Below are 16,491 nucleotides of genomic sequence, written 5' to 3' on the forward strand. Positions count from 1 at the left end.
ACATTATAGAAAAATATCATTAAAAGAACCTCCATGAAAAATTATGCTTAGGTTCATTCAGTAGCACTTGCAGCAGTACATTGACAGAGAGGTTTAGACTGGATCTAGAAAAGATGGGAAGCAAGTGATAGATATCATTACTGATATCAGATTATTCTAATCAGATAATACCGGAAAGATGTTTACTCAATCTGTATGCTGAAGAAATAATTAGCGAATTTGGATTGGATTATATGAAGAAGAGTGCAGTGTCTGGTTTGGAAAAACATTTATTAACTATGCAGAAGAAAGTTTATGAAGATGCAGGTGACACAGGTGCGGGTGTGCTTTCTGTGAGGAGGACCTGAAGGACTACTGATGATGAAGAGAATTGGGTCTCAATTCATTATGATTTGGGATTCAATGAAAAGACCACACTCAGCACAACTGAAGCGATATCATAATAAATGTAGAAAAAGTTGAAGTTCGCCAGCAATGTGTCTAGCTTAGGTTTGCAATCAATGATTATGGAAGCAGCAGTAACGAGAGCAAAACATGAGTTGCGCTAGGTAATCTGCTGCACAAAACCTTAAGAGTGTTAAAAATCAACATTTGAGGACTAAGGGGAGCCTGTCCCAAGCCATGGTATTTTCCTTTCCCACTTATGCATGTGAAAGTTGGACATTGAATAAAGAAGACAAAGAATAGTGGATACATTTGAATTGTGGTGCTGGAGAAGAATATTGAAAGTGCCATAGATTGTTAAAAGTATAAATCATTCTGTCTTGGAAGAAGTACAGCTAGAGTGCTTCATAGAGGAAATGATGAGATTTAGTCTGACCTACTTTAGGAATGCTGTTAGTAGAGACCATTCCTTGAAGAAAGACATGGTGCTTGGTAAGGAGGGAAGCAGTGAAGACCTTCTTCACAGTGACTGTGTCAATGGACTTAAACATAACAACAGTTATGAAGATGGCATAGGACCAGGCAGTGTTTAATTCTTTTGGACATTGGGTTACTGTGAGTCAGAACAGGATCAATGTAAACAACATCAACAAACTACATTCTAGTCTTTTAGCAAGATTGAAACTAATGACAACTTCATAGAACAAATTATAAGTAAACAGGTAAATCTTAGAATTAATTGATATAATACAGAAAACAATTATCTAATCAAAACTAGTTTCTGCAGGGACTTTTGGGGCATATTAAATTCAAAGTAAAAATATCAACTCAGAAGTTATAGCAGAATGGGCTGAGGCATAGGTATAGTTGTGACAACGCAATGTTACATTTGTTGTAGGTAGAATTGCCATCCACTGGAACAGATTTTTACAGCACCTCACAACAATCTTGATAGAGTGATTATGGGGTCTTCTGAAGAATATTAAAGGAAATTGAAAACAAAGAATATTTTCCTTATGAGTTTTTTTTAACTTGACAATGCATCCACTCAATCTTCAAGAGAAACAAGGACTGCCCAACATAAATGTAATGGGGAATCTTTACTCCATCCACCCAGCATTGGTCTTGTTCTTTTCGAGTTACTGTATTCTCAAAACTCTCAAAGAACTTGTGATAGGAACCTGATTTGTGTTCCGTGAAAATTCCAAAATGTCATTTCAACATAATGTAAATTGGAAAACATAGAGCTATTGAAGGAAGTTTTAGAAGAATTGACAAGTACATAGGCCCAGATGAAGAATATATCAAAATACAAGATTCACCTTTAAAAAAACCTTAACCATTGTAGAAAAATTGTACAGTAAACAGTTATGCATTTAAGTTCATGATGTAACTGTGTTGGATACACACGTGAAGTCAAAATGTGTTGTTATAAAATCATAAAAAAACCTTAACAAAATATCTATAAAGGTCTCTTTATTATAGTAGTTTTTTACTTAAGCTCTTGTGTACTCTCACACACATCTGTCTATATAACCATGGGTGTATGTAGGTTGGTAGGACATGTACGTGCTTGCTGACTGGCTTAAGAACCTTCCAAGGCTTATGTAAACTTTTTACTCCTAGAAATTGAATCTCACTATTGCTTGCTATATGTAACTTAATTACAAAGGTAAGTAAAAAATTATCAAAATGTCAAGCTGTTGTTTCTCAATATATCCTCTTGCTAGGCTTAAAGACCTTTAAAATTGATGTTTTCCTGTCTAACTTTCAAATTATACTCCATCAAAATAGCAGTATTTTATTTTGGAGGCAGGGGTGGTCATAGCAGAACTAAATTTTGTTTCTGCAAAATGTTATTTGAGTTTGGGAAACACAGAAAGGGGAAATGCAAAATAAGAGCAATAGATAGAATAAGTGATGATTTCCCAGTAAAATTCTCACAGGACAGCACTTACTAGGCTCAAAGAATGAGCAGGTATATTGTTATTACAATAGGAAATAAAAAACCACCACGACCAACAACAAAACAACGTTCCCAGTTTTTTTCCTCACCACTGCAAGTTAAAATTTTCTTTTAAGTTTCCTTATAGTAAGCCCCATAATCATACTTTGTCCTGTGAGAGAATGTCTCCCAGAAATAGGTTGCCGTAATTTTTGAGCTGACCACTGTACCTTGAGTATAACCCAGCAGGTCACCTTGAAAGCCAAGTGGTAATTGGGCATTTGTTCAGGAACCTAATGAGACAGTTTAATCACATTTTATATATAAAGTGGTAAGTACCAGAGTTTTTGGTCCTCATACTGCATCAATACCAGCTATCATCACATGCCTCACCAACGAAAATTCATTTCAGCAATCTCATTAGAAGTGAGTCCATTAAATGTTTGACCATTACAGTTTGATGATAAATATCCAAATGGCCATCAGCAGAAAAAAGATTCACCACTCCTTATACAGATGAAACCCAAGAACATATGAATTGATAACCTAGTAGCAATACTTTTTAAAATTTAGTTTTATACAATTTTCTTTAAAACCCAGGTGTTATTTTACACTGTCCTCTGATAAGTGATCAGAAATAGATCACTATTTGCATTGATTTTCTTTATACATCTTCATCCTGCCATATCTTGCTTCCTGTAATGGATAAGCTTACTAAACTCCAGATAAGGACAAATGGGAATTTATTTCTTACCTGAAACAATAATTTCACTATTAGCCTTTAATACCAAGTACATTTTCTATTTAAACAGTAAAAAGTCATTCCTGTATCGCTAATGCGGACAAAATAGATAATTCAAAATATCTCATTTTAGAACTTGTGATTCTTGCTAAGTTAGCTAGTGCAAGGATAAAGAAGAAAAAACTTAAGTGAATGACCATTTAACTTTAGCTATGTTTAGTATTTTGCCAAAATATTTCTGTTTTCTAGTTACTAAGAGAAGTGACAGAATCAAGACATAAATATGACTGTATGAAACTGCAAGAAGCACAACTAAAACAGCAGGTAATATTATTGTGTGGTGTGGTAGAGGAAAGTATATATATACATAAATATATATATTCTATATGTGGTTCTACTTTGTTGTTTTTGTTTATTTTGACCCAGAATCAGCTGAATTGAAATAGATAATTCTTGCCCATCATTGTGGCTAACTACCTTATATGCTTGAATATAACCCAACCCAAGTATAAGCCGAGGTACCTAATTATTGCCTGGGAAATCAGAAAAGCTGATTGACATGATTATAAGCTTAGGGTGGAAAATGCAGATGCTATTGGTGAGTTTCAATAATCCAAACAAATGAAAAAAAATTACTAAAAATTGAGACATCAGTGGGGTAATGTATTTAAATATTTATTTTAAATAAAAAAATAAAAGAACTAGTCATTTAGCATTAGTAAGCCAGCACAGTAAGTGGCAAAAAGGTTCAACAAAAACAATAAGGACTCAACAATAATACCTTAAGAGTACTGTTCCCTGAGCTCAATCAGCAACCAAGCTAAAATGTAAAGAGCTAAAATCCTTCAAAACTGGATACCTCATCATCATCCGTATCCCAATGCAGAGCTTCAGTTAGTGTGAGATCATCATAGACGCTGTCCTCACTGAGATCACCATCATCACCATCACTGCTGTCATTTTCATACAAAGCAGTCTTCACTGCCATCCATCCATTGCATCACTAATACTGCATTTATGGAAGGCATGTCACACCATGTCTTCAGGAATGTCTTCCCATGCGTCTCGAACCCACTTTGCTATTAACTCTGTGTCAGGCTTCATGAGATTAGTCGGGCTTGACCAGATGACATCCATTCATGTCACATCCTTCGCACCCGGTCTTTAAAAGGCTTATTCAAAGATACATCCAGAGGCTGCAGTACAGATGTAAGCCCACCTGGAATAATGGCTAAAGTAACTTTATTAGATTTTGCCAGTTTTTTAAATGTCATTCGATAGGTGGGCTCTGAACATCTCCCAAACAAGTAATGATGGCTTTTTCTTTAAGGTCGTCGGTTCCAAATTTCTTCGAGCCATTCTTTTGTTCTGTCTTCATCCATCCAGCCTTTAACATGTGCACACACAGGAATTCTTGGTGGGAAATTGATCTTTTTTTAGGCAAGGTGTTTCTTTTAAAAAGAATGACAGGACATAGCTTAGTTCCATTAGCCAAACATGATAGAACAACTGTAAAGTGTTTTTTTTCATTTCCTGTGGTTTTGAGAAAAATGTTTTTTTTCTCCTAAATTTGTTACAGTTCTGTTACTTGGAAGATCAAAAGACATGGCAGCTTCATCCATATTCCCAATATCTGCCAGGTCAAAATTACAAATCCTTCTTTGTTTTATAATAAATGACTAGAATGACATAATTTTTTTCTTCAAGGTCCTGTGGCAATTTCTGGGAAATCGTCATTCTTGATCTCAAACATAGTAGGCCAAACCTATTCATGAAGTGGGTACACCATCCTGCTGACGCAGCAAATTTTGCAATGCCTGGTGCTTTTTATTTTTCATTATTTGCCCTTTGTAGAGCTTGTGTGTGGGATTCCCATGCATGTTACGCAGTAACCATTTTGGTGACAATCCATAACCCATTTATGAAATTTACTCTCTAGAGCCTCAGAAAGAGACATTAAACCATGATGAGCATTTTCAGCTTTTGGAATCTGTTCCAAGTCAGCCTTCATTTTCTGCCAGTCCCTCACTTGCTTTTCGTCACACAGAATTTTCTACTTGCAATACTGTTATTTCTTTCTCCTGCTCTTTACACAACCTTCATTTTGCAACCAGTTTCATATGACTGGCGGTTTTGTTTGGATCCAAGAGTATCTATTTCTAATAGGATTAAAAAATCAAGACTTTGATAAAGAACTTTCATGGTAATGTCTCCCCTCCCCTGAGAAGTGTTAGCTAGGAGGGGTGGGGGAGTCCGTATGGGCCAGGGATGCAGGTTGTGAATTAACACAGAGACCAGAAGGGAGAGACGGGGTGCAGCTACAGACACATTCTTACCAGTTCAGCTGCTGGCTTAAGTGAATCACTACGGGTGCTTCTGTGAATTGGAGACGTCCACGACATAGGACAGCTCTGATTGGTTAGATGTGAGTTAACAAACAAAGACCTGCAGTGTCAGTGGGTCTTTGAATGAACAGTGGAGAATTGGCAATTGTCCCCTTACCTCGGGGATGTGGGGAGCCAGTGAGATGTTACACCTCGCTGGCGTACTACTGACCTGTGTCTAATGACCTGTGTATAAGTTGAACACCAGTTTTTCAGCACATTGTTTTGTGCTGAAAAACTCGGCTAATAAACGAGTAAATACAGTAATTCTTAACATTTCCTAGTGCTTTCCTAGTTCAAACATGGACATCCCTTCTTCTTATCCAGTATTTCCACTTGTACCTTTATTTTCTGTTTCACGAGAACATAACCTATTATGAAAACTCCCTATAAAACAAACCTAATTTATAGTTATTAGGAATCAAAATCTAATCTTGCTTCTCTACCTTAAGTTTGGGTCCTGCAAGAATGTTTCTTGAACTTGTTAAATTTAGAATTCATTTGTTCATACACGTAGAGAATAGAGTCTATATGATAATTTTCTTAAAGACTTTGGGAAGATTCAATTTATATTTACCCCTCTCAGTCTCCTCAGACTCTGTTTTAAATTTCTGCCTTTTATTTTTTGAATGACTTTTAAATATCATAGCCTGAGTTTTCTTATCCAGGATTATTTCAAATGTTTTGCTGTCATTGTTTTCCCTCCTGATATTTACAGAATCTGTTTTCTTTTTGGCTATTCCTTTGTCACTTTGTATTGTTGGTTGGTGAAATTCAGTCTCTCTTGTTCCACTAAATTGTCTCGGTGTAATTATAGGTATGTTGGTAGATACCATTTATTTGTGGGCTACTGTTGTTCTCTGCCAACATTTGATTGTCACTTGTTGCTGTGATTCTAGAAGCTATATTGCTGGTATTTCAAATGTCAGCAGGGTCACCCAAAGTTAACAGGCTTCCCCCTTTAGACTAAATAGCTGCTGCTAACTTGGGCGATAGAATTGAGACATTGTCCAATACTGAGAGCAACCTGGTTGGAAGCAGAATATTATTGGGAAGTGCCCAAAGGTGTGCTCCCAGATTGGAAAGCACTCAAAATATGACTAAGGAGTAGGTGCTTTCTCAAGATCAGGATGCTTTCTCAGATAGACAATCAAGATGCATTCATAATTATTGGCAATTAGAAGGTTAGGAGGAGGAAAAAACAGTAGTTGGTGATAGATATGAAACGAGATTACATGATGTAATTTTGAAAAACCATTGACTTGTTCATAATTAATTGCATTTTTCAAAAGCCCGAAAGTCAACTACACATATAGACTTATTCAGGTGAATTCACAGAAGTCATTTTCATTACATCTCTCGGAAGAAACAGTGGGAAAGATAAAAACAGGCCAGTGGCTGCCGATGGAATAGACCATTAATTGCGCATATGTAGGGTTCTGGTTTAAGCTAATGGAAAATTAGGGCAAGTCCATTAGAGCTAAAGTAAGCCAGGATTCTATATCTTAAATTTCAAGAAGAGACCAAGAGCATTCAGCACATATTTGCTGTATTGAACGTAATGACAAAAGACCTGATGAGCTGTGGGAGGACATACTGAAGAAAGGAAAAGGTCCCATTAAAAGTTTAGAAGAAAGAGAGAAATCTGTGTATGTCAAAGAGACTCTGAAACTTGTCCTTAATCACAGAGTAGCTAAGGTTAATGGAAGAAATAATGAAGTTAGGAGAACTGAATAGAAAATTTTGAAGATCAACTCAAGAAGTAACATATAATGAAATGTGCTAAGAACCCAAGTTCAAAAACAAAGGGAGAACATCCTGACATATAATTTCAAGCCTCAATTTTCAGTATTGACAATATTTTATAGGCAAATATTGAATAATTCAAGAAGCATCCAAAGAAGATGGAATGAATATGGAGTCATTGTGCCAAAAAGAACTAATCAACATTCCACCATTTTAGGGAGCAGTGTATGAACAAGAACAAATGATACTGAAGAATAAGTTGAAGCTTCACTGAACACATTAGCCAAAAAGAAGACTTTGGGAATATAGAATTCCAAATACAAGATTTCATTGAGCTGATGAACACTGAAGCACCTATTCATCTATGCCAGGAAATGTGGATGACTTGGCTAACTGTCTGGAAGTGATCCCTATTTGTAACCATCTCAAAGAAAGTATACCCAAAATACAGAATATCATTAATATCACAAACTAGAAAAATTGTGCTAAAGATCATCCACCAAAGGATTTACTAGGAGTTGCAGGAAGCTTAGACCAGATTCAGATGAGGAAGAGGAACATGTGAAATTGCTGATGTCAAATGGATTTTTGCTGAGAGCAGGAAATACCAGATGATTTCACCTGCTTTATTGACTATACAAGGCATCTGCCATTGTGGATAATAAGTTTATGCATAAACTTGAAAAGAAAAGGAATCTCAGGACTCTACATTAAATTTTTAAATGGATAAAAAGGAAGACATCAGTTTAATATATGACAAAATAATAACAAATTATTAAGGGTACATGAGGAGAACTATCAAGGATACATGAGTGAGAGGGGAGCTGGAGGAGCTGATACCAAGGGCTCAAGTAGAAAGTAAACAATGTTTTGAGAATGATGAGGGCAACAAATGTACAAATGTGCTTGACATACAGTGGATATATGTGTGGATTATGATTAGAGTTGTACAAGCCCCCAATAAAATGATAGAAAATCAGGAAAGATAGGTGACAGGGTTGTGTACTCTCAATATTTATTCAACAATCATTATGCTCAACAAATCACAGAAATTGGCTTATATGAAAAAGAGTGAGGCATCAGAACACGATATGCACATGACACAACCTTATTTGATGAAAGCAAGGAAGACTTACAGACTTGCTACTGATGATCAAGGATTACAACTCAATGTGAAGATGACTAAAATCCTCACAATCAGACCTACAGTTAATATCATGATCAATGTTGAAAAGGTTGAAGTTGTCAGGGATTTTGCTTAATGCTTATGTCCACACTGAAGCCTCATGGAAGCAGCAGTAAAGAGAGCAAAAGATATATTGCATTAGGTAAATCTGCTGCACAAAACCTCTTTAGAATCTTGAAAAGCAAAAATATTTCTTTGAGTACTGCAGTGCACCTGATCCAAACCATAGCATTCTCTATCCCCTCTTGTGCATGTGAAAGTTGAACATTGAATAAAGAATCTGAAGTGGAATGAATGCATTTGAACTGTACTCTGAAAAAGAGTATGGAAAATACTATGAGCTGCAAGGACAAATCTGTCTTGGAGGAAGTATAGCCAGATGCTCTTTGAGGTAAGTGTGGTGACACTTCATCTTAACATGCACTGGATGTCTTGTCAGGAGAGAACAATTCCTGGAGGAGGACATCTGTATGGTAAGAAGGACAGGAAAAAGGAGGAAGACTCATTTAGTAGACTGATGCAGTGGTGGCAACAGTGGATTTGACCAGATGGCAATTGTGAGGATGATGCAGGACACTGGTTTCTATGGGTGGGAGATGACTGGAATGCAACTAACAACACCTGATGACAATAGTGACCCAGTTGAACAGAACAGAATCATCCCTGTCAGTTGTCAAGGCTTTCTACTTTATAAGAGCAGAAAAGTCTTTTTTCCCCCTCATTGGCTCTTGTGAATAGCAGCCTACTCTATGCCTTTCTGTCTTATAAGGTTACTTAATTGCTATTCCTGAATTCTTCATTTCCCCCCCTTTCTATCTTCTGAAAATCTGCTCAGTATTTGTAGTTCAATCATGCCTTAAAGTTACCCATGCTGGTTAAGTGTTAGGATAACTAGACCATGTTTCTCAGGGTTGTTTTTTTGTGTGACAGTTATGTGTTAATAACATCTTCTATTTTGTGATCTTATATGGCTACTATTTGGAATCTAACCATGTCATTAATGGAGGGAAGGGTATATAGTTCATAAGGGAATACAAAAGTATGAATTTTTAAAGCTTTTTAACTATAGTTTTTATAAATTTACATTTAGTAGTTATATCATTTTAAAATGTATATTTCATGATAAAGTTAAAATTTTGAAAGTGTAAATAGATTTCTGTGAACCGTGTGAATTTGTCATTTATGTTTGGTATTCAAGGATTGGGTGTGCATTTATTCTTAATTCAAGTAATTAGTTCTTAATCATGTTGTGTTCCTTTGAAAGTCTTTCATATTTTAAAGTGTTTGCCTGGAATTAAGAAGATGTAATGTATTTTTCTCAGATTTCTTTCTATATGGGTAAATTTGAAGAATTCCAGACTACCATGACAGAAAGCAATGAACTTTTTATATCCTTCAGGCAGGAAATGAAAAAGGTATTTGTGCATTTTAATCAGTAGTAATTAAAAGGAAAATCATATGTGAAGTTATTTTAGGCATGATTACAATTACTACTTGGATGAGATAGTCATTTTGTTAGTATCTTAATTTATCTTTCTGATAGATACCATTTATTTTAGCTGCTAACTTTGAGGTCATGAATTTGAAACTACCAATGGCTCTACAGGAGAAAGAATAGGCTTTCTGCTCCTGTAAAGTTACAATCTCTGAAACATGTAGGGGTAGTTCTCAATACAAATGGTAATTCCACTATTAAATACTTATTATTAGAAAATGTTTTCAAAGCCATTGCAGGTAACTCCTTGTTCTTATTCACAAACTATAAAGTATTCCTTAAAAAGTCAAACCACAAATTCAGTTAGAAAATTCAAAAAAGGTAACAATTTAATTGAAATTGGATTACTTCCGAGATCTACCTAATTTGTGAAATATTTTTCCTCATTTCAGTTATATTTGAGCTTCATATGTACATATTTGGTGCAACAAATCCATTCTTCATATACTCATTATATAAATATCAAAAATGTTAATCAAATTGTTATTAATATTTAAAAGTAAGTGAAATCTGAAATTTTAAATTAAGATTTACACATTAAAAATTACTGTTTATTAGTTGGTTTTTAAAAAAATTTAAAAATAAAATTATCTACCTCTTAGAAGAAAATTATGACTCTTTTAAATTTTAGATACACTGGAGTAGAAAATTTTAACAGTCTGGAAGTATGTATTCACATCTCCCTCTTAAAATATAAATGGGATATGCTAGAAGTAAATAAGTAGCGTCTGACCCTTTTATGGTTTTTCCACCCTAAAATAGGAATCACAAAAGCATCTCCTGCTGAAATAGGATATTTCAGAGAGTGATCAAGTTTTAAATTCTCAGATTACCTTTCTGGTAATTTTATTTTAATTTTCACTTTCTGGTATTGTTAGATGTAGTAATCTGAATATGTCAGTTAGCAATAGAGTTCATCTTTCTTGTCTAATCGCCTGAGACTCTAGATGAGGAAGAAAATGTTAAAGAGTGAGTGAGTGAGTGCAAGTGAAAGTGTTTTCTAGAATTTAAAAGGGAACCCAAGCTTTACTCATTGAAGTAGGTAGAGGAAGTCCACATTTTATGACATACACTTCATGATTGCATATGAATCAGGGTGAGTAGATAACTATGCCTTTCTTCTAAGTGCCTCTGGGGAGACCAGAGTAACTGAGAACTTAACTATGTGCACCAACTAGAGACACTATCAAAATTAACCCGAAGCTTCCATAGAGTCTATTCCAACCAGCACTTTTAGGCTTTGGAGATTTTAAATCTTTACCAGAGCAGACAATTTCATCTTTCTCACATTGAGCAACTGGTGAGTATGAACCATTGGCCTTGTGATTAGCAGCCCAGAACCTAACCCAGCTCCAGGAAAATAGTGCTGTTTCTGCAGAATCTTCTGAACTGGGTGTGAGTATCCAGTACTCAGTACTATCATCACTGTCAATTAATACACAGCCTATGTCTTTCATGACCTCTTCCCCAAGAATTTGACCCTACTAGTGTTATATTAAAGCACAAGGTGTTTCTCTTTTATTCCTAGCTTAGTGCCCTCTACTTTGGGCAAAGCTGGTTTGCAGTCAAAGTATACAAAAGAATATTAAATATTGGTCCTGTGGCATCATTCAGTAAGATTGTTGTTTTCAAGTGGGGCTCATTTTATCTTTGGTAAAATATTAATTATAAAGATGATGAAACTATGAAACATTTTTCCTAGTCACTAGAGTCATACTAGAATTTTATAGTTGTGTTCAAAAGAATTATACAGCCTCTAGTTTTTTTGGTTTCTCTAGACTTAAAAATATTCTGTTGTTAATTGGGAGTTAATACATATATCATTCCATAGTTCATTAACATCAAGCAGAATTGTACCATTGCTACCACAATCAGTTTCCAACCATTGCCTCTAGTTTTCAAACTACTATTGTACCCCTGATTCTTCTTTCGGGAACAAGAATTCCTGTCCTTCCAAGAGTCTTTTGATGTGTTACTTTGTTGGACTGATTCCCCAGAAAACTCAAAATTGAATTTCTTAAGAGACTGTTGATACTTCTCACAATGCTTTATCCCCTTCTGGGTATTCCACTTCTAATAAAGTTTCTCGCCCCCTTTACCTTTTTATCTTTGCTTTAAAGTAATTATTTACCATTTGATCTCAGATAATTTTAAAAAGTGACCAGTATTCACTGGCAATATTCTTTATAACATGAGCAAATCTCCTAAATCGTGAACAGGTTCTCTTGGGGAGTGGGAGTAGTTGTGGTTTAAGATTTATGGAATATCTAAGGGTGACCATGTTCTGGAGTCTGGGAGTCTCAATGGGTTCAGCAAGTTTGGATTTTTTAAGAGTTTAAAAATCTACCTTTTCCTCTACTTTTATCAGGATCGATCTATTATTTTGAATCAATAGTTGGTAGTGATACCCAAACACCACATGCCCCTTCTGTTCTTAAGGTAGATGGAGCTGTTAATCCTGTGGACTACAGTACTTTCTTCTCTTAGGCTTTGGTTTGGGTGCCCCCCCACCCCCCTTCCCCACTTTCTTTTTGGTTCTAACAGAGGTCAGGAATGTTTTGCAGTCTGCGTAAATGAAGCTTTGATTCTTGTGGACTGTTAATTCTTTAGAAAGTTTCCTTTCTGAATCTATTGTCTCCCTAGCCTTTTACATTTATAAAAATGAGCTCAATAGTTATAATCTTAAATGTTGATAAAGTATGCTCTTATAAAACATGCAATTGGTTAAGACAAGACTAATAAGTGAGAAAAGCACATTAAACATTTTTGGGTTTGGAGTGATAATGAATGAAACATGAACTTTAATTTGTATTGATTTAAAGATGACAAAGAAAATTAAAAAACTGGAAAAAGAAACCATAATATGGCGTACCAAATGGGAAAACAATAATGAAGTTCTTCTAAAAATGGCTGAAGAGGTAAGATAGTTTTATTGACTAAATTATGTGTACTTATTTAAATATTTTTCTCCCCAATAAATTAGTCCATGCTTGTGTTGTAAACAACTAAAACGTTTTCATTTTTGTCTTATGGAAAATTTGAGATTACACTTATTCTGGCCTGTTAAAATTGGTATTCTGACCACTCTTAAAAGAATTCTGATGATTCAGAGGGTTAAGTGTTGTTGGGCTGCTAATTGAAAGGTCAAACTTTAACAGCTTCGTGAGGATAAAAACATGCTGTGTTAGACGGGGTTCTCTTAGATAAAACTAGATTTCTTATAATTATATATATATATGTTTATAAAGGTATATAACAGAAGAAATGAACTGTTAAATTATATACAGATAGATATATAATACAAGAAATGAACTGTTAAATTATAAAGCAGTACAAATGGCTCAGTGTGACTCACTCCCAAGAGAGTTTTGAGACACTGGCAGTCCTTCAAGTCTTGAGAGTCGCCAGGCACTCATCTGTAGAGAGAGCTAGGCTATCCCAGCAACCAGCAAGGCAGGTCACCAACTGTCAGGCCCCAGTTAAGACATGTAAATTTAAATCGTGTGGTCTTAAAGGGATCTCAACTTACAGCGACACAATCCACAGGCTAAGTGTCCCACAGGTAGTGTAACCTGTAAATTGAGGCACAGAAAAAGCAAGGGAGAGCCACAGCCTGGTCCGATGATAAAAGAGCGAAAGACAAGAAAGCCAATCCATTTATCTCTCCGCCCTTCAATTAATCCCACTTGTGTTTATTGGTCAGGTTGGTACAAAAAACTATCTCAGTAGCTATCCTGCTTTTATAGGGTTGTACAATTTCAGAAACACTGGAACAGTTTTATTCTGTCCTATAGAGTTGTAGAAAATCAGAATTCACTCAGCAGCACTGAGTTATAACGGTCTCAGTCTCACCTCACTCTAATATTTTTAAATTTTATTTGTGATAATGCCCCCAAAGTTACATATCTGAAAAAAATCTAGGTCACGCAGATTCTTCAGGCTCAAGGGCTACAATTTTGAGAGCCTCTTCTTTATAGAAATGGTCAACATTTTACCTTCTTTGTATTACAGAGTAGAAATTGTAAACTCAGTTGTTTTGCTTCCATCATTTTTCCTTTCCCAGAAAAAGTACTTTATGTTTTGCCAGTTTTATTATAAATGAGATGAGTTTAGTTTGCAACTGTTAGATTTTTCTTTTAAAAACTTGAGAAGACTAACATAATATCTCAGAGGAGAAAATTTTAGGCTTTACAAATTGATACATTTTTCAAAATTGTTAGAAAGGAATTGGAATCCCTATGGAAAAATTAAACCCTTACATACCAACTAGTCTTGCTATCTGAAATTTGGCATTTTCTACTTGCAATTAAAAAGAGTATTTTATACGAGTGCCACCAGTCTAAGCAAAACAAATTCCAGAGTATAAAACAAATGTAATGCTGGCTGTGATTAATAAGGATGTGTATCACTGTGGCTAGTCTTTTCTTCTCAGTAGTGCGACCCTTACTGAACAATGCAGTCATTTGTTACCTGAGGTGATTATCCTTTGTTTTCATATAGATTTTGCACTTATTTTCTTACAGAAAATTGTTCGTGATAAAGAGTACCAGACCTTGCAAATAAAACTACAACGGCTAGAGAAGCTGTGCAGAGCTCTTAAAATACAAAGAAATGAGCTCAGAAAGAAGATTGAAGTTCTTCAGAACCAGCTTATGTAGATTTAAAAAGGCCTGGATTAGAGCCTTGTGTTGTTTTTTATTTTCTGGAGGACGTGAGTATTTCCTCAGAAAAACATCCCAGAGACTAATTGGAGGTGAAACTCAAAGCATCAAATAAAACAAAAAAGTAGCCCAACCAATTCTTGGAAAGGATTCTTTGTAAGCATTTAACCAATTAGTTAAAGAAAGTATGATTACTATTGAGATACACGATTTTTGTATAACTTTCTCTGCTAATTGTAACTATTGGTTTTGTGGGAACCTTTCTTACTTTTCTCTACCATACCTGTATTTTCTTAGAACAATGACACCTAAATGATACAAGAGGCTACTTAACAATTTTCCTTTGTTTTAATATATATATTTCCCCTACTGTTACACATTATCTTACCTTCCTCTCATTGGAATTGATGTGTGTTTATTGCTTTGTTCTTTCAGTTTTTATATGAGTATATTACCGTACCTCTGCCCATAACTCATAATTCAAAAAATGAGATTTTTCCCTTATAATAATTCCATGTGAAAATGTTAATTTAAATAATTTGAGGACCATTAATACAATTCAAAAAGAAACATTAAGTTTTAGTTTTGAACCATATTATATCAGAAATAAGTTTAGTATATTTGGATCAAATTCATTTTTGGTATTGTTTATATTTGACAAGGGCATATGAAGATTCACTTAAAAAAAGCCTTTGTAGGCAAGTCATTAGACAAATAGTTTAAGAGTTTATAAGACTAAAAACATAAGGATATTTAAGTCAATATTGTCTGTACACTTTGGATGACATTTCTACACTTCTCTGTCCTTAATTTTTCTTTCTGTGTTTAATGTGGCTAAATAGTTTTGCTTATGTAGTCCTTACTTGGAGCCACAAGATGGTACATGTCTCACTGCTAATTAAAAGTTGGGAGTTTTGAGTTCACAGAGAAGCCCCTCAGAAGAAGGCTTGGTGATGTATTTAGTTTTGAAAAAATAACTATTGAAAACTAATGAATACAGTTCTTAGTTAAATGAGTTGTTTTGCATTTAAATTGACAGCAACTTATATAAGGGGTCTTATCCATTACCTACAATAGATTGAAAATAACTGCAAAGAGTCTCTTATAGGAGACTATTTATGGTCTCACCAGGGGCCAGAAAGTAGAAGAAACTAAATTCACCTTTCTTTTTTTAATTCACCTTTCATATAAAGTATTTATCACGGTGCTGGAACAAACAAAGCAAAATCAAAAGCTTTACAAATAGATCCCTTAGCTACTAATTGAGCCAGTGGACTGACTTCCCTGAAGAGAAATTGTAATATATATATATATTACAATTTCTCTATTTCTAATATATATAGTCAATCTCTTTAACAATTAGATTTCCATAATAACTCTGGACTTTGGGGTTTGGGTCTGCTATACTTAGAATACTTAGTTTATGGGTTTTGGTATGCTGAGTTAGATTTTACTGCGTGAAGTAATACATTAAATGGACATAGATTTTGTTGGGGATAAATCTGGCTTTCTTTAATAGTTACTCCGTTTACTCCTATTACAACTGAAAATAAAAACAAATCATCCTCTGAGAAAATTGTCCTCTCAAACAGGATTTCCTGCCACGGACCAATCAATGTTGTAGCTGTGTGCCATGCCCATGTCCAGAGTCTGCTACATTCTAGAACAGGGCTAGCAGACTTTATAGCCCCTGCTTGCCATCTTTCATTAAACAACATAGTAAAGTCTGTCACTTATGGATATGTCTTTTATGTTGCTTTTATACTATATGTAGAGTTGAGTCAAATATTTAATTCCATTGTTTCAAATTTGCCATATCTTAATTGTGAACACTGTAGCTAGTCCAGGAAAATTTTCAATGGTGAATTTATTCAAATTGTATTTGTTCCATCATAATGGAATCTTTTGACAATACTGAGAAAATAGTGTACGATGGATGATGAACAAA

The 16,491-nt window shown here is 34.9% G+C and overlaps 1 protein-coding gene across 1 annotated transcript in view; it reads left to right on the forward strand.

The window, feature by feature from the left end:
• The window catches only part of LOC142435632 (gamma-taxilin-like), a 57,799-nt gene that overhangs the window by 41,112 nt on the left and 196 nt on the right, over positions 1-16,491 (forward strand). The window contains exons 6-9 of the mRNA XM_075539852.1: positions 3,321-3,395; positions 9,710-9,802; positions 12,705-12,800; positions 14,406-14,530. Of these exons, the coding sequence (XP_075395967.1) occupies positions 3,321-3,395; positions 9,710-9,802; positions 12,705-12,800; positions 14,406-14,530 (389 nt within the window). The remainder of the gene's footprint in view (positions 1-3,320; positions 3,396-9,709; positions 9,803-12,704; positions 12,801-14,405; positions 14,531-16,491) is intronic.

This window comes from Tenrec ecaudatus, chromosome Y, assembly GCF_050624435.1.
Source record: "Tenrec ecaudatus isolate mTenEca1 chromosome Y, mTenEca1.hap1, whole genome shotgun sequence".
Taxonomy (NCBI): domain Eukaryota; kingdom Metazoa; phylum Chordata; class Mammalia; order Afrosoricida; family Tenrecidae; genus Tenrec; species Tenrec ecaudatus.